Source organism: Dromiciops gliroides, chromosome 1 (genome assembly GCF_019393635.1).
Source record: "Dromiciops gliroides isolate mDroGli1 chromosome 1, mDroGli1.pri, whole genome shotgun sequence".
In the NCBI taxonomy this organism is placed as follows: Eukaryota; Metazoa; Chordata; class Mammalia; order Microbiotheria; family Microbiotheriidae; genus Dromiciops; species Dromiciops gliroides.
The window spans coordinates 319,031,330-319,053,821 of NC_057861.1; the positions used below are offsets into that span (position 1 = coordinate 319,031,330).

Sequence of the window (22,492 nt, forward strand, 5' to 3'; positions counted from 1 at the left end):
TTGACACTTACTAGCTGTGTGACCCTGGGCAAGTCATTTAACCCCCATTGCCCTGCAAAAAAACAAAAAACAAAAACAAACAAACAAAAAATAAATAAAGGCCTTCCCTTGTAACAAATAAGTATAGTCAAATAAAACAAATCCACACATTGGTCATGTCTGAAAATATATATCTCATTCTGCTCCTGCCATCCATCACCTGTCTCCCAAGTGGTGGGAAGGATGCTTCATCATTAGTCTTACGGAGTCATGATTGGTCATTGCATTGATAATCTTCAGGTGGAAAATGAGGCCATGTTTGTCCTTCATTGAAACAAGAAAAGGCAGTGGTTGGCCCACTCTTATATTTCTAACAATCATTTTGAGGAGATTTGACAAATATTCAGAGCAAATCCAGGAATAATTTGTTCTGTACTATAAAAAGCCCAAGAACTTTCAAAATAAAGTATGGCAAGATGATTTCTTTATTATTTTGTTTTGCTTTGTTTCATTTTTTTAAAGATTAGATTTCCCTTTTTCACCCAGGCTGGAAGTGCAAATGCCCAATCCCAATACTGATCTGCATGGAGCTTTGATCTACTCCATTTTTGATAATCTGGTTCATACCTTCCTTAGGCAAGCCACTAGCCCCTCACTCTCAGCATCTCCTTATGTTGATGCCAGACTTCAGGCAGACACCCAATCAGCTTTAGCCCTAATGTAGCTCAGAACTCTTGAACTTAAGCTAGCAAAATAGCCTCAGCCTCCCTGGTAGCAGGTCTCACAGGCTTGCACCATCACACCCAGCTAGGATGATTTCTTAAGATTCATTACTGCTATGATGTGATGAAGAATACAAGAGAATGGCCACAGCTCTATGCCATGCCTAACCTTACTGGGGATCCCCCATCCAAAATGTGATTATCTGATCAGCTCCATTTTGTGTGGCTTGTCTCTAGAAAAGAGTCAAACAGAGACAGGAATCAATGGCACTGTTTTCACCATTCCTGGGAATTAAGACTTTCAGTGAATCAGGATAATTATCTTTTATGGTCCCATATCTGGTTTACCCATGAGGCACAACCCAGCATGAGTCTCTCATAAAGCCCAGTTCAACCTAAACATTTTTTATTACTATCGAGCTGCATAGTTGGCTCTGCCTCTAAGCTGTGCCTCTCCTCCTAGCCCTTGCCTTAGTCCAGTGGAAGTCATGGGAGGGCTTTGTAATTCACTTAAATCAATCCATCAACAAATGTTTGTTGAGTATGAAGGTCAGCACTAGATGCTGTGGAAGGTGCAATAAAGCAGGAAATATAATCTCAGGCTTCAAGGAGCTCCTGGTCTAGTTATGGTGATACTGTATCACAAACAAACAATTCGCAGAACAATTTTCAGTTTAATTTTTTTGGAATGATACCAAGGAACTGGGCCATGTTTTAAAATGCCTTCAGTGGTATTTTGACTTGATGTACTAAAAGGATATTTTTCGTGTTGCTATTTTAATTAATTTCTTTATTTCCCTATCTCCCACAGATAATTTTCAGGATCAGATGAAAAGAGAACTAGCATATCGAGAAGAAATGGTGCAACAGTTACAAATTGTAAGCTATATTTCTTTCTACTTCAAAAAATATTTCTTGATTTATTTTGGTTTTGACATCTAGATTTCTGCTCTGAAACCCTTTGGTCCACTTTTGTCTCAACTGGTCTGAATGCTAATTACCACAAGATTTACTTAGATACAGGGCAAGCAGATGTGTCAGTATGTTTCATCTAAATATAAGTACTTAACATGTGTCCACAGACAGATGTATAAATTGTGTGGGATACAGAGACTTACCTGCGTGTCTCATAATTTGTATTACACAAACTCTAGGATTTCTTCTACAAATATAATCCTTAGTTTATGCATATGTCCATTAAATTCATATCAAGGATGATGACAAGAAACAAAGGGTTTTGGAATGAAAAGATGTAACTCCATTCTTAATATGTTTATGATAATCATTCTTATAATTTTATAATACCCAAGACCTACTTGTATAGTAACAGCACTCAGTACAGTGTCTAGAACATAGTAGGTGTTTAATAAATATTTATTTTATAATAAGTAAATAAAAATTAATTTTCTGAAGTCATTACCCTTCCTCTCTGAAACTCTTTTCTGACACAACTATCTTTCTACAAAATATCATTCAGCAATGCTTATAAGACAATTTCCCAAGTTTGTCATCTTCCACCTATAAAATAGGGAAAATATTTCTCTCCCTTAAATGTTTGTAAAATATACTGAATTTGGGGGCAGCTAGGTGGCACAGTGGACAAAACACCAGCCCTGCATTCAAAAGGACGTGAGTTCAACTCTGGCCTCAGACACTTGTGTCTGAGCTGTGTGACCCTGGGCAAGTCACTTAACCCTCATTGCCCCCCCCCCAAATATATATATACACTGAACTCCATGGATAGTATTCTCATCTATTTTAATGTTCAGGGCATGGCAATCAGTATAATTTATATAGCTTGTTATTCTGAGATTTAAAGTTTGTCCATGTTTTCTTCATACTATGAGATGTATGAATATATCTACTTGAATGTTAATCTGTTAGCCTTACTATCTGTCTATCGATATATCTATCAATCTATATCTCCAACTTGATTTTTCTAAGGAGAACATTTATTAGCATTGTTCTACATCTGTGAAATAGTTGTTATATTAATGGAGATTCCTGATCTTAATATTATAAATAATCTCATTTTATTTCCACATTTTGAGGACCATTTCAAAGATGGCTGAGTTGAATGAACTAACAGTGTTTCCAAAGACGTCAGCCACATCTGCACATCTCTAAGTAGAAACCTCGATTTTAAACAACCTCCTTCATCTTCCTACTTTTATTTTTGAATTCTGCTTGTTTGTTTATTTTGGTAGCTGTACCCAAATTCAGCATTAATGACTTCTTTATTCGTTAATAACCATTTCTTTAGGGAGCACAAATCAATCTATTTGTGGCATTTTCACCTTTATATTCTAAGACATAACAATTCTAAGCTGATTTTTCATCCAAAATGTCATTAATTGTCTCCTTTAGTAAACCTATTGGTAGTAAATTTGCATTGCAGATTTGGGGAAACTCAAATTCTCGAGGTTCATCATTTACTTGTTGTTGTGTTGGGGTTTTCTTTCTGGGACTAAGAACTTAAAACGATTGCAAATTCCACCATGCAAAGCACCATTTTTAGAGTCACAGAAGGAAAATTATCACCCACCCATATGTAGGTTTGATTACAAGGACAAAAACATTTAAAAAGCACATTAAATTAACAGAATAAAAAGTAGAATCAGAGCCTGCTGTATTGTTCTCACTGCCACTGACCAAACTGCCTAAAGGCACTTATACAACATTAGTGCTTGTTTTCTGCATCTATTTTTTTTAAATGGAGATAACATATCACCAAAGTTGTTGGGAATTATTACTGTCAAAAAGGAAAAAAATAGAAAGTTCTTTAGAATTCCTGGAATATGAGTCAAGGTTTTATCACTAAGAATTGGCATTGCACTGTTTTGCAAAGAATTCTGCAGAAATTTACTTGTCAGTTTTGACAAGTATTATTCATTCAGAATGATTAGTAAATTACTCCTGGTAGTAAAGGAACACTGTGGAGGAATTGTTATGAGCCATTAGAATCCCAGTTAGTGCTCTAAATTATTGTTGCAATATTTACACCCAGAGCCAAATTTGGCAAAATTTTGCAGTAGTCACCACTCCTCCTCAGACTCCTATCCCCATAAGAAGGAGCTCACTCCCAAAGCTTGAGACTCCTCTTGGGGAACCCATTACTCCTAGAGCATCCCACATGGTGCCCCACCTGAACTGGACCTCCACAAATCAGGCTTCATGCTCTGTATCATTGTTGTCTCTCTCTCAACCTTTCCTAGATAACATATATCTACTTTAACAAGGTCTTTTTGAATGCCACACAATCCAAGTGTTTATTGAGCTTATCTTATTTATTATCTTTCAAAGTAAAAAAGTCAGCATTTCATTAAAGATAGAGAACTAGCCTCTGAGTCAAGAAGACCTGGAGTCAAATCCCCCTGACATGCACTGGCTGCATGATGCTGGGCAAGTCACTTAACCACTCAATTCTAGAGATAACTAACTAGCTAAGACTCTTAAGTTGCAAAAAAAAAAAAAAAATATTGGTGATCTGCCTTGGTAAAGGAAACTTCTTAAGTAGAGTTTCTTACATCATGAAATCTCAATGTACAGAATTCTGTGCTAGGTGCTAGAGATGCTAAAACAAAACAAAACAGTCTTGTCCTCAATGAGTCTACAATCTACGTGAAAATGCCTTAACTCAGCTGAGTAGCTCTGACAGGAAACATTCCAGACACTGATGGGAAAGTTATTTTTGGACAAGTAGGAAAGTGAAGTCACAGCAAGCTACCTAGTCTATCTGCTCATAGATATTGACCAAAGAATCAGGACACCATGTGATATCAGCAAACTATTGCTCAAATAAATTATCTGGCCACTGATCAATTGGTAGGAGAAAATATCCTGCACCTCCCAAAGTGCCCAAGGAAAATCTAAGTCATTTTGTGGCTATTAATAAATTATCAGGCTTTAAAGTTACTAGCTTTCATCTTCCTTGAATCATTGCACTCATAAGCGAATATAGTTACCATGAGATTATGCCTGCCCTTTGAGGCTAGAATAACTGCGTGTAAATCCTCTTACAGTTAGTGAGTACTTTGTTAACTCAGAAAAGAACCAATTCTTTTTATCCTTAAGATGATATAAAAGCACATGTTAATTCCATAATCACTGGGACTTCAAATACATAAATCCCTCCAAACTCTGAAGATTTCCAAGGAAATCTCTGCTATATTGTTACACTGTATTCATTTTATTCAAAATCACATCCAAAACACTAACTCTTCTTTATTCTATTAATAAAATGAGAAGTGGTGGTCATGATAGTCAAATGAATCTTATGTAATTATGGGAGAGGGAAACCATATGCAGAATGAGGTTAAATAGTTTTTACATGTGCTCACTTATGAATTAAAATAATTTACTGGGATCCAAGTTCTTAAATGTACAGATCAAAATAGATGTTGAAAAATATTCTGAAAAACAATTTTAGATACTCATAACTTTCATTTATAAACCAGATTTGTCAATGAAACAAAACAAAAGCAAAACAAAATATTTTTCCTGAGATTTAAATATAAGAACTTGAAAATTAAACCCGCTTTGGGGCAAAACTTATAGTGTTGTTTTTTTTTAAAGGCTTATTGAGGGGGCAGCTAGGTGGCACAGTGGATAAAGCACTGGCCCTGGATTCAGGGGGACCTGAGCTCAAATTCGGCCTCAGACACTTGACACTGGCTGTGTGACCTTGGACTTGACCCTCATTACCCCGCCAAAAATAAATAAAAGGGCTTATTGACTCATTCACAAGTGGCATAATGGAAATTCACTTTACTTTGAAAAAATAATTATTAACACACATAAGAATTGGAAACAAGAGAGTACATATTGAATCCCAGCCAATAGCCTTTTGACAAATATCCTTTAAGGATTTGAATATCCATCCATTCATATATATGCACACACATATATGAATATATATTGCAAACCTATATATATGTGCATTGTACAGTTATCCCTCCCCATCATTGTTTCACCATATTGCGGGTCAGCATAAGAAATTAAATGGGAATTCAACACAAATTTAACAATAAGGTACTGTAAACACCGATAAAAAAAAAAGAAAAAAATTTGAGGCTTCTTCTCCTGTATAAAGGGCCAGATTTTCCAGATTGCAGGGGCACCACACCCCTAATCCCTGCAATGTGGAAGAGATAACTGTATATGTGTATATACTATGTGTATACATATACATGCATACACAGATGTTTGTGTGTGTGTGTGTGTGTGCGTGCGTGTGTGAAGAGAGAGAGAGAGAGAGAGAGAGAGAATCTTCTAACAAAAGCTAGTAGTCTCTATCTGGGTATTTGCTTGCTAATTTGGTGACAAGTGTTTAAAGCATGCCTCTTTGCATTAGCTACTACTGTAGGCTTGTTAAAGATACACTCCTTCTCTAATAAAGTTCTTGAAGGACGTTGTAAAACTGCAATGCAGAGCATATGATAAATGGCTAAACCAAAATACACATTCATTGAACTTGCAGCATCACCCCAGAGATGCAGGTATGTGGAAGAAATGTGTTAGTCTCCAAGTGCCCTCTGCTGTTCGGCCAGGTAGCTGCAGTTTCAGGCAGCCAGGAGAAGCACAGGTCTCCAAGTTCTTCATTAAAAGCCTCAATTAAAATAATGTTCAATCAATAGATTTAATTCTGATGTTTCATTCACTGTGGACCTGTAAAAAAGCAGTTTACAACTTGCCGACTGGGGGGAGTGGAACAAGTGCCTCCTCCCTGGGAGAAGGGATATGTGTCTTTTCCTGTTGCCATAGGAGCAAGGGCTGGCCACAGCCCAGCTTTCCTGCGATAAGGCCTCAGCTTGGAGATCCTCCAGCATTAACTGGTGGGAACTGGCCCAGGTTTCTGCCAGTCCAACACAGAGGAGTTTATGTTCGTTTTGTTTTGTTTTCAAATAGAAGTGGAAGGACTTCTTTTGAACATCAGGACCTAGAGACAAGAAGACCTGAGTTCAAATCCTGCCACAGACACTTAGCTGTATGACCTTGGGCAAATCAAACTAAAATATCTCTTTTTGTAATCTATCTTAGTTTAAAGGTTCCTAGAGAAGAACTGATTCAGTTTCATTTCTAGTCAGAAGGAAATTCTTACTAACCCACCCTACCCCGCCACCATGATTTTGCTGGCATTGGGAATTCCTAGAGAAGAAATTTCTTCTACCAATGTAGATCATTAACTTTGGGGCAATTTATAATCTTAAAGAACCGACTGGGGCCTTGAAAAGTCAGGTGACTTACCCAGGGTCATACAGCCAATTTGTGCCAGAGGCAGGATCTGAACCTAGGTCTGGGGCAGCTAGGTATCACAGTAGATATTCTGTAGAACTTGAAGTCAGGAAGACCTGAGTTCAGATTCTACCTCATAAACTTCCTAGCTGTGTAACTCTAGGCAAGTCCTTTAACCTCTCTGTGGCTCAGTTTCTTCACCTATAAAAATGGAGATTAATAATAGCACCTAAGATATGGGGTTGTTGTGAGAATCAAACAAGTTGACATATGTAAACTTTTTACAAACCTTAAAGGACTATATAAATGCAAGTTACTGTTACTTAATTACTGAGTCCAGTTCTTTGTCCTCTTTCTTCCTGCATGAAATTGGACCAAACTCAGAGCACTCAAATAGGACTGATTCTTGTGGCTAAGAATCTGCTGAGGAAGTTTTCATCTTCACTGTTATTCCCCCAAACCTCACACTTTTGATCCACCTAGAGAAGTTGGGGTGTTTGGAAATTCTGAGACAAGATGTTATTCAGGTTCTCTTTTTTCTTGCCACTCTTGGAGATTTGGAGCATTTGCAAAATGAAAAGGAAAATTTCCCAAATGACCACAGTGGTAAGGATTTCTCTGTAATGAGAATGGCTTATAGAAAACTTTCTGGATGCTGAGCAGGCTAGGTAGAGCATTCCGCACTGAGCACACACCTAGATTTTCATGAAATGAATAGTCTTGGTGAGTAATAGCATCTCAGGCTTGTGATGTGTTCTTGGTTTGTCATTTGTGACATCAGAATGATGAGTCATTCGTGCTTGCTTAAAAACAGCAGAACAATGAAACCCACAGCAGGCTGAATGGGGGGCAACCATGCCTGCAGATATCCGTTCTATTCCTGGATTCTTTGAGAGCCAGTGTGCTTACTCCCTCTATCTCTTTCCTTTAGAAAGATTCTCTCTTCCTGCTTGTCCTTCCATCTTCATGAAATATTTTATTGCTGCTCTTGAAAAGATGTCTCTATCTGGATCTAAAATCACTGGTCTTTGAAGAAACTTCACTGTGACTGAAGATGACTTCTTGACCTTGGGTGCAGAAATAGGAAGCTGAGTCCTTGAAAGAGGGGTTTTTCTATATGGATATAGGTTGCAAGAATACTGAGAACAAAACTATACTTTTTCTTTAGTACATTTTCAAACTCAAGTTTTTATGTTCTTTCTGTCAACCACATCACTTTGTAATATGTGTATAGAGTCCCACAAAGTCATGTTAAATCACACATCCAAAGAAAGAAGAAATTATTTGGGAAATCATTATATATGGTGACCCAGGAAACAGATTCAAAACCTCTATGCATGTCTGGAATGAATGGAATAACTATGGTTAATGTGTATCAAGATGCTCTTTCTACAAGTCTTCTATTAAAATTTATCCCCTGAAATATGGGATCAGAACAATCTACTTTTATACATTAAAATATCAACAATGAATGACAGTACCGTCTATCCCCTCTGTTAGATACATGCTACCATGGCCAGAGATACATGAACTCACATATTTGTGATTTGGGTTGTATATACATGACTATAAAGCATCTAATAGGTTTGGTCAACATTTCAAAAGGGCAGCCTTTCTTTCTTCAAGCCTGTGACAAAGAGTAGCTTCATTTACTTTGATTTTCACTAAGATGATATCATTGACAAAATGGACTGTTTCCATCACAACCACAACGGTCTGATTGCTCATGGGTATATTCACAGTCTTATAACCAAATTTCACTGCTGACTCTTGGCCCCACCTAATTAGAGATCTTATTCATTGCCTTATGGACTGGTAGGGCTGGCCATGATTAGGTATCCCTTACACACTGTTGGAGGTATTGGAGAAAGGCTTCACGAGCAGGGAAAATGTGTACAAATCTGTAATTCAGATAATTTTCTCTTTTTCTTCTTTCTCCACCCTGACATCTACCTTGCCCTCCACCCTTCCACTTTTAGCTCCCCAATAGAATGTAAGCTCCTTGAAGGCAAGCACTGGCTTTCTTTTTGCTTGTATTCCTATCGCCAGCACTTAGCACAGGACCTAGCATGCAGTAAATGCTTGATAAATGCTTTTTGACTTGACTTAACTGATTTGACTTTCCTTTCCTGCTTATTCAAAAGAGACAAGTTTCATGCTGGAGAGAATAAATCATAATATAAGCTGAAAGGTGACTCCAAATCTTTTAGTGAATTGTCATGTGTTGCCTACGGGGGATGACTTACTGCACAATTGAATTTTGGCATTGGCATACTTTAAAAAAAAAAGTAGTGATATATGAATACATTCCTTAAATTCTTTTCGTATAATAAGCTGGAAAGTTAAATTGAGACTATGAGGATGAAAATAGTGATCATAGTGAAAGATGCCTTAGTTGCAAATAGATTAGAAAGATAAATTTAAATAATCTAAATTATCCAAAAGTGGTTCCATTTTAGTGACTTGAATTTCCCCTGCATAAATCAAAATGGCAAACAGGATTTGGCCTCCGTTCAAAGTCTCCGTACTTTCTTTTATACAGAGGTTAGTTTTTCAAGTGCCATTTTTTCAGCTAGTGTTACTTTGTTATTTTTAATTGCCTACATCTTGTACTTCATACATTGCGGTTTAGTACTATTTGCGATTTCCATTTATGCCACATTCCTCAGAGAAGTGCTATAGGTTGATGAATCTGTATTCTAGGTGAATTCTTTTCCTTTGACCAGGGTGGTCTCTTAACTTTCCCATGACTCAGTTTTCTTATCTGGAGTGAGTAATAATAACCTTGAATAAAAGAACACTCTAAATCCAATGGTGATCGTCCGACTTATCATCTATGGTGGTCAACTTCCCATGTCTCTGCAAATGGGGTTTCAGCTTTGAGATCCTTTTTTTTTAAATCCGTGATATTTAAACAAACACATCTGAAAGCTCACTTACTCCAGAATAATTTAAGATCTTTCTGTTTTAACAAAGTTCTTTCCATTGTAAAATATCTCCCTTGGGAAGCATCTATTTGCATTAAGATTGTTTGAAGTTTACCAAGAACTCTACGTTAGGTACTTTGTCATCCCCTGTAACTGCTCTGAGTGGTTTTCCTTATGGTTTTGTTGTTGTTTTTACAGATCCCCTATGCAGCCAGCTTGATCAGAAAAGAGAAGCTTGGTACACATCTCAGCAAGAGCTAAAAGGTGAGACAGCCAGAAGGAAAGAGTCTTGGAAATCTGATCTCTCAGTGATTGTTATTGCTCCTTACTGAGGCATTACTAGGTCAAGAGCAATGAAAAAACGTTACCTATGTTGTTGTTTTTTTTCCCTTTTTCGGGGCAATGGGGGGGGGGGTGGTAAGTGACTTGCCCAGGGTCACACAGCTAGTAAGTGTCAAGTGTCTGAGGCCAGATTTGAATTCAGGTACTCCTGAATCCAGGGCCAGTGCTCTATCCACTGTGCCACCTAGCTGCCCCCTTTACCTGTTTTTAAAGAAATGTTTTGATAGACTTGGTAATATTTGGAGGCCTCCATTATGTAGTACATGCTGCAAATAAAGTTTGGCACCAGCCATGTGCCTCTTCTGAATTTGATGGTAGGATACTGAAAATAAGGGAGTTACCTTTCCAGTATGCGAAATACATCCTTATTCTTCTTTAACGATATGGTGGGGCTTTATGCCATGGTATTGCCCCCCATCAATCTGATATCCTGAGTTGGTGTTTATTAAACAAGCGCCCAAAGGCCAGGAAAATCTGGGTTAAAGTGCCACCTGTGATATACACTGACTATGACCCTGCAACTCACTTAACTTCTCAACATCCCAGGCCATTCTCTCTCTCTGTTTGTTGCAAAGCAAGTGCCACTATGCTTTGGTAGAGGGGGGTGGGTTTGCCACTAGAAGTTCCCTGCACTAAAGAAATCACAGGTTGAAATACAAATGCCAGGAACTAAGACTAGCTCTTTGCTCCAAGAAAATCTTCACTGTACCCAGGCTTCTAATGAGTTGCCGAAGAAAAGACATAGGCAATTTGGGGTCAGTTGTGGTGCGGATTCCTCCTTTAGCCCCTACCAAGGAAAAACAATACAACACTCTCCCTTTAAGACACATCCCCTCTTTAGTCTAAGAGACATAACGGCTAATAAATTTCTCTCCTGCCAGCAGAATTTTGTCCCCAGCACAGAGATGTCCTTTGCAATAAGGAATAACAGACACTACACACCCAATCACACAGAGTAGCTCCCTGGACTACCCCTGAACTGGGCCCAAGGCTATACTTGATTGACTCTACCTCCCCAGCTGCCCTGGAAAAGACAATGGCTTCTCAATATTATTGGCATCTTAAGGCACACGTATATACACACACACACACACACACACACACACACACACACGTATATATATATACACACACACACACACACACACCCCAATTATTAGATGAAAGATGCTTCTAAGAAAAGATGTATACATTTGTTGGTTACTGTGGAGGAAGAGGTAAGGACAGGCCTAGAGAAAATACAGAAATATGATGGAGACACCTTCTTTCTGAGGGAATACATTAGGATGACCCAGGCACACTGACTTGTGGAACCATTAAAACTGAGAAAAAGCTCAAACCTTACGAAAGCTAGATATTGAACTAAATCTCATGAGAGTAAAAATAGACATAATAGTGACAGATAGCTTAGCTGAAAATAGCTTAGACAGGTGAATTTAAATGTTCTTAATGGCCTAGGAGCAGCTCAGTTTGGATTTTCACACCATAAATAAAATAACAAGATGGCTAGGATTCCATTCAAAGCCTCAGTATTTGAAAATAGTTTTCTATTAAAACTAGTAGCCAGCTGGAATTGCTCCTTGTATCTGAGAGCTTCCTTTCTCACAGTTTGCTTCATTACCATCTGAATAACACTGCTCATCACTTTCCTTGGGAGAATATTTAAGAGTCCAATAGGATTCATTGTAGAGAAGTATTTCTTTATTCCAAATTTTTATGGAATCATAGAATCTGAATTGAAAGTGATCTCAGAGGTCGTCCAGGTAAATGTGGAAATCCCCCAGATGGCTTCCCCAACAATTGGCCAGCCAGCCTCTCTTTGAAGATGTCTAATGATAGAAAGCCCATCGCTTCTCAGTCACTCCAATTTTAGAGAACCTCAAATGTTAAGTAATTTTTCCTTATAGTAAGCTAAAATAAAATCTGTGTTCACTCTACAACTTTCATCCATTGCCCTAGGTCTGAGACCCAAGCCAAATGAGTTAAATCCCTCTTCCCTCTCCTACATCTCCTCAAATACTTAGAGATAGTTATCATGTCATTCTCTGCCTTCTTCCCCCATTCCTCGACCCTTCACACACATACACACACACACACACACACACACACACACACACACACACACAAGCATACACAAGGATTCTCTCCTTCAGACTAAATAATTCTTTCAACTGATGATTAAATGGCATGATTTCAAGTCCCCTTACCATCAATCAGCAATCACCCAACAAGCATTTATCAAGCATCTCATATGTCAGACACTGCACTAGGCACTGGGAATTCAAAGACAAAAAATGGAACAGTCCCTCCTCTCAGGGAGCTTGCAATCCATCAGGAAAGAAAACATGTACAGCGAAAAATGTAAGTGGAAGAAACACGGCAGAGTGGATAGAAAGCCATCCATCCTCAAAGTCCAAAAGTATTGGGTTCAAGTCCCACATTTGATAAATGTTGTCTCTGTGACCCTGAGAAAGTCGCTTAAACCTCTCTTTGCTTTAGGACAGAGGTGTCAAATATGTGGCCTAAGTGTGGCCTGAGCCAAATTAAAATGTGATTTTAAAATATTCAACAAATGTATGATAAATTTTTTTAATTTTAAATTTAAAAATAAAAAAATAAAAAACTTTTAGAAAATAAAAAATTAAATTATTTTTTAAAATTTAAAACTATTTTTAAAATAATTTATTTAAAAATAAAAATACAATAAAACATAGCTAATATTACATTTTAAAACTAAGTAAAGGGGTGGAGCAGTGGATACAGCACCAGCCCTGGAGTCAGTAGGACCTGAGTTCAAATCTGGCTTCAGACCCTTGACACTAGCTGTGTGACCCTGGGCAAGTCACTTAACCCCAATTGCCTCCAAAAATAAAAAACAAAACTAAGTCAATAGGTGACCAATACGGATCCTTATGTCAATGTAGGACTGTAGTTGGAGAGAGATTAAGCCTGGTATACTTTTGATCAAATGAGATAATGTCCATAAAGCACTTTACACATCATAATATGGTGTGTAAATGTTAGCTATTATTATTATTTCTGTGCCTCAGTTTTCTCCTTCATAAATATGGATTATTTTATTATTCATTATTTATTTATACATAGAATTTATTATTGATGAATTTTGTATTACGTAACTCATAGGGAGTGACACAACTGACCAACAGCCATGTCTAAGCCACCATGCCACATACTGGGGCAATATAAAAATGAGGAAAATGACACGGTCCCTGTCCTCAAGAAGCTTTCTTGAATATTTGAGCCTCCAAAACTTACTTAGCTACATGATCTTGGATGAATCACTTAACCTCTCAGTGCCTCAGTTCCCCTATCTATAGATGGGGATAATAATAGCACAAGGTTGTTGTGAGGATCAAATGAGTTAACATAGGTAAGGTTTTACAAACTTTAAAGTGCTATATAAATACTATGATTATTATTAGTTATGATAATATTAAAGAAAATTAATAATAACAATTCTGTTATATATCATGTTGTATCTTTCTCCAGGAACTCAAGGTACTTCAAAGTACTTTTCTTCTCCACATGTAATCCCTTGGATATTATTTTCATCCCCCTTCTGACTAAGGGAATGTTGAAGCACTGGGAAGGTTGGAAGTGATTTCCAAGCCAGATGTCAAAAATAGGAATGGGGGGGCAGCTAGGTGATTCAGTGGATAGAGCACCAGCCCTGAATTCAGGAAGACCTGAGTTCAAATCCTGCCTCAGACACTTGACACTTACTAGCTGTGTGACCCTGGGCAAGTCACTTAACCCCAATTGCCTCACCAACAAACAAACAAAAAATAGGAATAGGATCTAGAGCTTGGGACTTGACCTACTCAGTTGCAATAACCTCTCTTGTTAAAAAAAATAAAATAAAATCCTTGAGAGGGAGGACTGTTTCACTTTGTATCTCGAGGGCCTTGCACAGCACCTAGCACATAGTAGGTACATGATAAATGTGTGCTGGGTTTGATTGTCTTAAAGATTCATAATTGTTGCTATTGCTTTTCCTCCAGACCCTGTGTTTCTGCAGCAGAGATGCTCAGATCACAGAATCTCAGAGCCCAGTTTATGCTTGGAAAGCTCTAAATGTTTGTCCTTTTCTCTTTACCTTAAGCCTAAATCTGTCTCTTTGCAACTTATAATTTAATTTGAAAAGGATTTATCTATTAAATTCCTACGTATGCAAGCCTTGTGATAGGCACTGGAAAAACAAAGGCAGAAACAACTAACCAGTGCTTGCCTTCCAGGAGCTCATATTTTATTTGGGAATGCAATAAATAAAGAAGATAATTAACCTCCAACCTCTCAGTGCCTCAGTTTCCCCATCTATATAGAATGGAGATAATAATAGCACCTGTTTCACAGGGTCGTAAAATGGAGGAGGTTGGACTGGGACAGGGGGTTCTTAATTTTGTGTGTGTGATGGGCCCCTTGACGCTCTACTGAGACAACTCAGAGACTGGAGAAAGTTTCCCACAGAATGTATCATTCATTCTATTTTTATTTCTTTGTAGCCATCCATTAATGGTTCTATCTATACATTCAAGTAATATTCCTTAATCTGACTTTAGGAAATTTCTTCTTCATTACCATAGGCCAAGCTTTTGCTAACAAAGCAAAATGGATGATTAAAGCAATTATCCAGTAGGAAAATTACTGGATCAATTCAAGTAGAAAGAGAAGGCAATGTAATAAGGTAGAAAGAACACTGATTCTGAAGCCAGAGGACGTAGGCTCAGATTCTCCTTCTAATATTTAATACCACCATGACCTTGGGCAAAATCATTTAATCTCCCTGGGCCTCAGTTTCTTTATCTGTAAAATGAAGAGGTTAGATTAGATGACCCAGCTCTAGATCTATGAACCTATGAAATATTGACCTGAAATATCAGTTATGGAAAAAACATTGGCCTGGGGGTCAAGATATCTTGGGTTAAGCCCCAGCTCTGAGACTTGCTAGCTATGGGATCGTAAATTAGAGTTGGAAGGGAGACCTTAGACACCATCTAGTCTAGTGGTTTTTAACTCCATAGAGATTATGGATAATTGGTTTCCTATGTAATCCAATATGTTATATTTTATTCATTTCAAAAGATCCTGAGAAGGAATCTCACTGGAGTGTCAAGGAGTCCATTACACAAAAAATATAAAGAAGTGGGGCAGCTGGGTGGCACAATGCATAGAGAACTGGTCCTGGATTCCGGAGAACCTGAGTTCAAATCCAGCCTCAGACACTTGACACTAGCTGTGTGACCCTGGGCAAGTCACTTAACTCCAATTGCCTCACCAATATATATATAAAACAAGCCCTATTCTAGTACAACCATCTCCATTTCACAAATGAAGAAAACATAAGGTTAAATAGCTAGCCCAAGTCAGGTGCTCAGAATTGCAAATCCAGGGCTCCTTCCACTGTCACACTGACTATTTGTTCATTTGTAAAATGGGGGAGGGGGTTCCCCAGATGGCCACTAAGGCCCTTCTCTGTTATCCTAAGTTGTTGATGCAAAATAATTACGCTGAATTGCGGATAATCCTAGCCTAATGATTTGAGTTCCTTCAAATCAAGTTAAAGAGACTATTAGCAATAATAGCCAGCATTTATATGGTGTTCTAAGGTTTATTTATAAAGTGCTTTACACATGTTATTTCATTCAATCCTCACAACAACTCTATGAGGTAGATGCTATTATTATCCCCATTTTACAGATGAAGAAACTGAAGCTTAGACAAATTAAGTGACTTCCCTTAGGGTCACTCGTCTGGTAAACACCTGAAGCCAGAACAGAGCTCAGGTCTTCCTTGAAATCCAAATCTCTGTCTCTCTGTCTCTGTCTCTGTCTCTGTCTCTGTCTGTCTCTCTCTCTCTCTCTCTCTCTCTCTCTCTCTCTCTCTCTCTCTCTCTCTCTCTCTCTCTCTCTCTCTCTGTCTCCATTACAACAGCCGGCTGCCAGTAGAATGTGGTTCTGATGCCACTTTAGCCATATTGGGAGACTGTCTTTCAATCCTTCTCAGTTCTAGACTCTGCCTTTCTTTCTTGAACAAGAATCAGTTTGTTTGTTTGTTTTTTTCCTCAGCAACATATTCTATGCCACAAACACTGAGAGTCTATGCCACCACTGCTGCTGGTGCCATACTCTGAGTATATACATAGATATATGTACACATATATGTGTGTATACATGTGTGTAAAAACTATTCATGCTGTTTAGTAACTGATACTCTCCTCGTAGTGATTTTGTTTCTTCAACACACCATCCTTGCAGACAACAGGGATTTCTCTAAGTAGACCCTTGTGCTTTCAGAAGATTAGTGGTTACTTAAATGCTAAGCTAAATCAGCCAAGCAGAGAATCACAACCAGATTTTTAGAGGCAGCCTTAGATTCTCAATGTGCCAAGCTTGAGAGGAGTGGCCTCAAGAGGAATTACAAAATAAAAAATCATTATACCCTAGGAGAGGGAGAGATTTGGTCTTATTCGGTGACCACAAGTCACCAAATGAGTGCTGATACATTAAAAGTCTAATGCAAGGACGACCTTGACGCTGGCATGCTGCATTGCCACCCACAATATTCCACTATGGCTATTAAGAGGAAGAATCTTTTCCAAACCACAGGCAACCCACAGAATAAACTGCTGAGTTTTGCTACATAGTCCCTTTCTACAAACCCCCTTTGGCCTTATACAAGAACCTAAGAAATGCCATATTGAATCAGGAAAATGGGTATCCAAGCCAGGTCCTAAAAGAATGTCCAAATAAGGCAGGGCAAAATAGTTCTTGGCTATGATGTAAACTGCCAAAAGTCAAGGTGTTAAAGCCTGAGAATAGTGAACTTCCTTCTGATCAGCACCAAGCATAGTGCCTGACAAATAGTAGACACTTAATAATAAGTATCTCTTGAAGTAACGATAAATGAATAAGTGAAAAGCACTTATTGAACAACCGCTGTATGCTAAGCACTGTGCAAAATGAGGGGATGCAAATACAAAAAGGAGACTGTCCTTGCCCTTAAGAAACCTTCATTCTAATAGGAAAAGACAACATAGAGAGGGAAATGGTGGCCAGAGAAGGGTCTGGAATTTGGTCTGGAAAGTCACAGGCATCGTGAGTCTCACCATCCCATAGACAGAATCAACTCCAATTGTATGTTGCTGTTCAGTTGTTTCAGTCGTGTCTGACTTTTTTTTAGTGAGGCAATTGGGGTTAAGTGACTTGCCCAGGGTCACACAGCTAGTAAGTGTTAAGCATCTGAGGCCGGATTTGAACTCAAGTACTCCTGACTCCAGGGCTGGTACTCTATCCACTGCACCATCTAACTGCCCCCGTGTCTGAATTTTTGTGACCCCATTTGGGGAGCTGGATTTGAATTCAGGAAGATGAGTCTTCCTGACTCTAGGCCCAGTCTTCTATCCAATGAGTCTCCTAGCTGCCCTCTCAGGCCAGGATGGCTGACTGGAAGCATGATCAGTTAGTATGGAGCCTGGAACTGGCTAGTCATAGTAGGCAGTTCGAGTTTTCTGCTCACTGACTTGCTAGTCAGGTCACCTAGGCAGCAAGGTAAGAGTTGAAAAATTAAGTAGATTAAGTCCTTCAAGGAATTGGGCTAAATATATTTAAGCTGCCCATTAGGTGAAATAACACTTCTTTTTATTTATTTTTAAATTGCCTCTTAAAACAAACCTTTTGAGACTTGACATTGCATTGTTTTTCCATATGTGATTTGTAGTGAGGTTGTGTTTTGTGAGTGGAATGGGTAGCTCAAGGGAAATGGCTGAAGGAAGACTTGGGTATCTCTTTTCAAGAGCATGTCATGATCATGTGTGTCAATGCCACTTTGCCTATGAAACTGGTGTCCATTCCAGAGCTACTTAACATAGTCACCTTCCCTCTCTGTTATATTTCCTATGACCTAGCTCTTCAAGCAGTAATTCCACAAACCCTGAAGAGTGCCTCAATATAAGTTCTGTTACATTAATTAACTGTCAGTCAGTCAACAACTATTTATCAGATGATGGTTGTGTCGCAGTCACTGGGCTAAGCACTGGGGGAACAAAAATGGCCCCAAAATACTTATCTCTGCCTTCAAGGAGAATACATTGCATTGGTAGAGACATGTGAATAATTGGGTAATACAAAATATTTGTGAAGCAGATATTATAATTAAACCATCTTTAACTGGTTTCCTTCTAAGCACCTCAAAATTCTATACAAATATTGTTTAGGTAAATCCTGTAAGACCATTAAAATAGGAGTTACTTGTTTTACATGTGGAGAAGTTGAGTCATGAAAAGGAATAATGACGTCCAAAATCATTTATAAGGTCCCGGACAGATCTGAAAAATAAGACTATTCAGGAAACCGAGCGCAAGTCCAACTTCCCCCTTCAGTGCTGAATCTTCTGCCACATTTTCTCTACTTCTGCATTAGATTAGTTTTATTGAAGGTATATGACGACCATGTTCTATACCTCAGAGCAGGATCACCCTGATTTTGTTTTGTTGGCATGACAAAATGATCCTGTGATTGATTCACAGAATCACAGAATCCAGAATTTAAAAGAGACCATCTAGGGGCAGCTAGGTGGCGCAGTGGATAAGAGTGCTGGCCCTGGAGTCAGGTGTACCTGAGTTCAAATCCGACCTCAGACACTCAACACTTACTAGCTGTGTGACCCTGGGCAAGTCACTTGACCCCAATTGCCTCACTAAAAAAAAAAAAAAAAAAAGAGACCATCTAGTCAAACCCATAGTTGAATGAGACTTGACATGCATATAGCAAGTGGTCACCCAGATGTGGATCAAATACCCACAGTAAGGGAGAACTGACTACTTTTCAAGGCAACTCATTATATTTGGGGAGAGCTCTAATTTTTAAGAAGTTTTCCTGAAAGCAAATTTAAATCTACTTTTCTGCAATTTATACCCATTGTCTCACCTCTGACCCCCTATGACCTGTTGGTAATTTAAAAACTTGGGGAAATTATTTAACCCACATGAATCTCAGTTTCCTTATTTGAAAAACAAAGGGATTAAATTAAATGGCTTCTGAAATCCCTGCCAGATCTAAAGCCATGATTCTAAGGCTTTTCCCCCTTTTAAGTGACAGACTTTCAAATATTCCAAGGACAACTGTCACAGCTCACCCCCTTGGTCTTCTGCAAGATAAACATCTGTATTCTCATATGGTATGATGTTAAGTCCCATCACCATTCTGGTTTCTCTCAATTGGAGAACTTATCATTGTGCTTCATAAAGTATGGCACCCATATGTAAATCCAGCACACCAGACATGGTATGACCAACACACAATAGAATGGGATTATCACCTCCCTAGACCTGGACCCTGTACCACTCTAATAGAAGTGTAACATTATATTAACTTTTTGGGCTGTCATCTTAGACTGTTAAATCATATTGAGCCTTCAGTGCACAGAAATTCCCAAGTTAAATTCATTAACCTGGGTTACCTTGCCAGAAAGGGTAGCAAATTGACTTTTCCCATTCATGATCAGCTGAGTCATCCTCTTTATAAGCTCTTGTTATTTTTTTATTTCACCTCTAGACTAATTATTACAAACACAAAAACAAGGTTTTAGAGCTCCTGAGTCTCAAGGGAATAATCTAAATTAAAGGCCACTCTTTGAACGAGGCGCAAATATTCTAGGATTTTTGTTTGGGCTCTGCAAGGTTTGATGGAATAATCAATTTATTTCTAAGGAATTATTGTCAAATTTGCCTGATATGGGAGGCCAAATTTTTGTGCCTTATGTAACCTGTTATTTAAAAAAATAATAATTCATTATTGAACTGATGGCTTTGATTCAGAATCGGGACCTAATCTAACACTTCTATGTCCATGTGGGACTATGAGCAAGAAAAATAAGCAGAACTTGGCTAATTCAACCACATAATCAGACATAAAGCCATGGTACTTCTATACCTTCATTTACCATATGTCATCTTCATTCTGGGAAAATAACAACAAAAAATGGTGCTTCCAGGATCAGTTTTGGTCTGGGTTATTGTTGGTATATAATAAATGACATTCATATGACACTGGTCGTTATTTCATTTGATTCTCATAATAACCCAGGGGGCAGGAGCAATATCCTACACATGCACACCCAGGCCCCTTGCAAGTTAGGCAATTTTTCCTTAAAAGGTATTATAATGGGGGTAGCTAGATGGCGCAGTGGATAAAGCACTGGCCTTGGATTCAGGAGGACCTGAGTTCAAATCCAGCCTCAGACACTTGACACTTAACTAGCTGTGTGACCCTGGGCAAGTCATTTAACCTTCATTGCCCTGCCCCCCCCAAAAAAAGGTATTATAATCATCCTTAAGTCTTGTTTGGCTCAGGGAACTAAAGGCCAGGTTGTTGACATCACTACCTGGTCACCTGCACACAAAACAGCCAAGAGGAGTTCCAGTCACTCTCTTTGATGCTTGATACGTGGAAAACAACAGGTGGTTTGAGCAAGGGAGCTTCGTTCAGCTGAATCAACAGTTGTCCTCAAAGCCTATCCTTGTTGACTATGTCTCTCATGCTAACTAGATCTCCTTTTGTTAACTGTTGAAGTGACCTTTAACTGTCTCATTTTGTTTCAACATCGAACCTCTCAAGGGATAAGACCAGCACAGAATACTCTGTGATATGGGTGTGACAAATATCATTATCTTTCTTTAATGGATGAAGAAACTGAGGATCCAAAAGGTTAAGTTACCTGCCTGTGGTCACATAGCTAAAGTCAGAAGTGGTACTTGAAGCCGAAACTTCCTGATTCCAGGTCTAGCATCCTTTCTACTACTACACATTGGTTCTACACGTACATTCTAAATATTCACAGCCTAAGAAAGTGTTTATGGATCTGTGAAACCTGTTCCATTCAATAAACATTCATCAAGATGCCTCCTGTGAGCAGAGCTCTGCACTTGGAATTGCTTCTTTACCTTCTCACTTTTATATTTTGGAAACAAATGATGCCACAAATGTTTTCTCTTAAATGTGTACTAATTAGAATGTCAAATTGAGAAAGTTCAGCTTTCATCGATGCTGTTTTTAAAATTCATTCTTCTTTTATTACAGGAACGTAAGAGCACCTGCAACTCTCTTGTAAGATACAACCTACCACTGAACAAAATGACTTGTATAAAGACTGAGAATTGAAAGGGCTTGGGAATAAAATACAAAATCAGGTTCACATGAACCCAAGGACAAGTGACCTCAAAGCATCATGGACAACCATGTAAAATAGAATGTAGCAGCCATTTATTAGGCGGGGGGAGGGAGGGGGAAACAAACAAGATCAGTAAATGCTTGTCACAAATCTTTTGGTGGAACCAAAGTTTGAGTCTTGGTGTTTCTAGAAGGAGGACCGAACTTCATAGAGTATGGAAAATGCTTTTAACCAATTGTGTGGATAATCCATGGAGGCAATCCCTGGTCCTTTCAATGCTGTGAACACGGAGAGCATCTACAAAATTGTCTTTTACTTTTGAATAAGTGATTCTTGAAAGGAAAGAAAATACAAGACTTGTTCAATGGGGTGAGAATCACATTTTGGACAGATGGGAAGGCATCAGCCATTATGTATTGCTTTTAATAGCAAAGTGGATATTCTATCAATTGGCCCCTTCTCCTCTGGTACTTTGCCTGCTGTATGAATTAAGATTGTATTCCTCTGGAAATATTTTACAATTTAATATTGAGTGTAATTAAGAATATAATCACTGTTATCAAAAATGGTATTTAATGCTGTTGTAGTTTCTTTAACATTCATGTGGATAAAAAGTCTATAATAAAAAGCTATGAAGTAATAGTTGTGTTCATGTAGTTAAATGTGCATTTGCTTGGGGAAAAGCTAATATAGACAATCGGGAAGCTTTTAGAAGTATTTTGGCATAAATATTTGAATAAATTATTTTTGAAAACCGAATTCCTTCAAAAATGATTATTAAGGGCTAGGTTGATAGCCATGACTTATACCAGTTGGTCTTAGTCTTCCAGATCTCACTCAAGGATCTAGTATGGGAAAGGGAATCCCGCTAGATCCTCTGAGACTCTCAGTGACCAGGAAGACATTGCCTTTTCCTCTGAGGCAGTAAATAAGCCAATGCCCAAGGGGTGTCCTACTCCCCAAAGAACTTTCAGAGTGAAATAGGGCATAACCAAAACCTTAACCACATGGGGCAGAGATGACTTTAGATAAAGCAGGGCTCCAGAAACTACCTTTTTATCAGATTTTTGCTGGGGAAAGACTGAATTTAGAGTAGGAGGA

The 22,492-nt window shown here is 38.4% G+C and overlaps 1 protein-coding gene across 3 annotated transcripts in view; it reads left to right on the plus strand.

Annotated features, from left to right (window-relative positions):
• Window positions 1-21,897, plus strand: part of SKOR2 (SKI family transcriptional corepressor 2) — a 72,271-nt gene extending 50,374 nt beyond the window's left edge. For all 3 annotated transcript variants that reach the window (XM_043976456.1, XM_043976454.1, XM_043976455.1), the window contains exons 7-9: window positions 1,513-1,580; window positions 10,061-10,126; window positions 21,301-21,897. In XM_043976456.1, coding sequence (XP_043832391.1) covers window positions 1,513-1,580; window positions 10,061-10,123 — 131 coding nt within the window. In that variant the 3' untranslated portion in view covers window positions 10,124-10,126; window positions 21,301-21,897. The remainder of the gene's footprint in view (window positions 1-1,512; window positions 1,581-10,060; window positions 10,127-21,300) is intronic.
• Window positions 21,898-22,492: the final 595 nt, after the last annotated feature.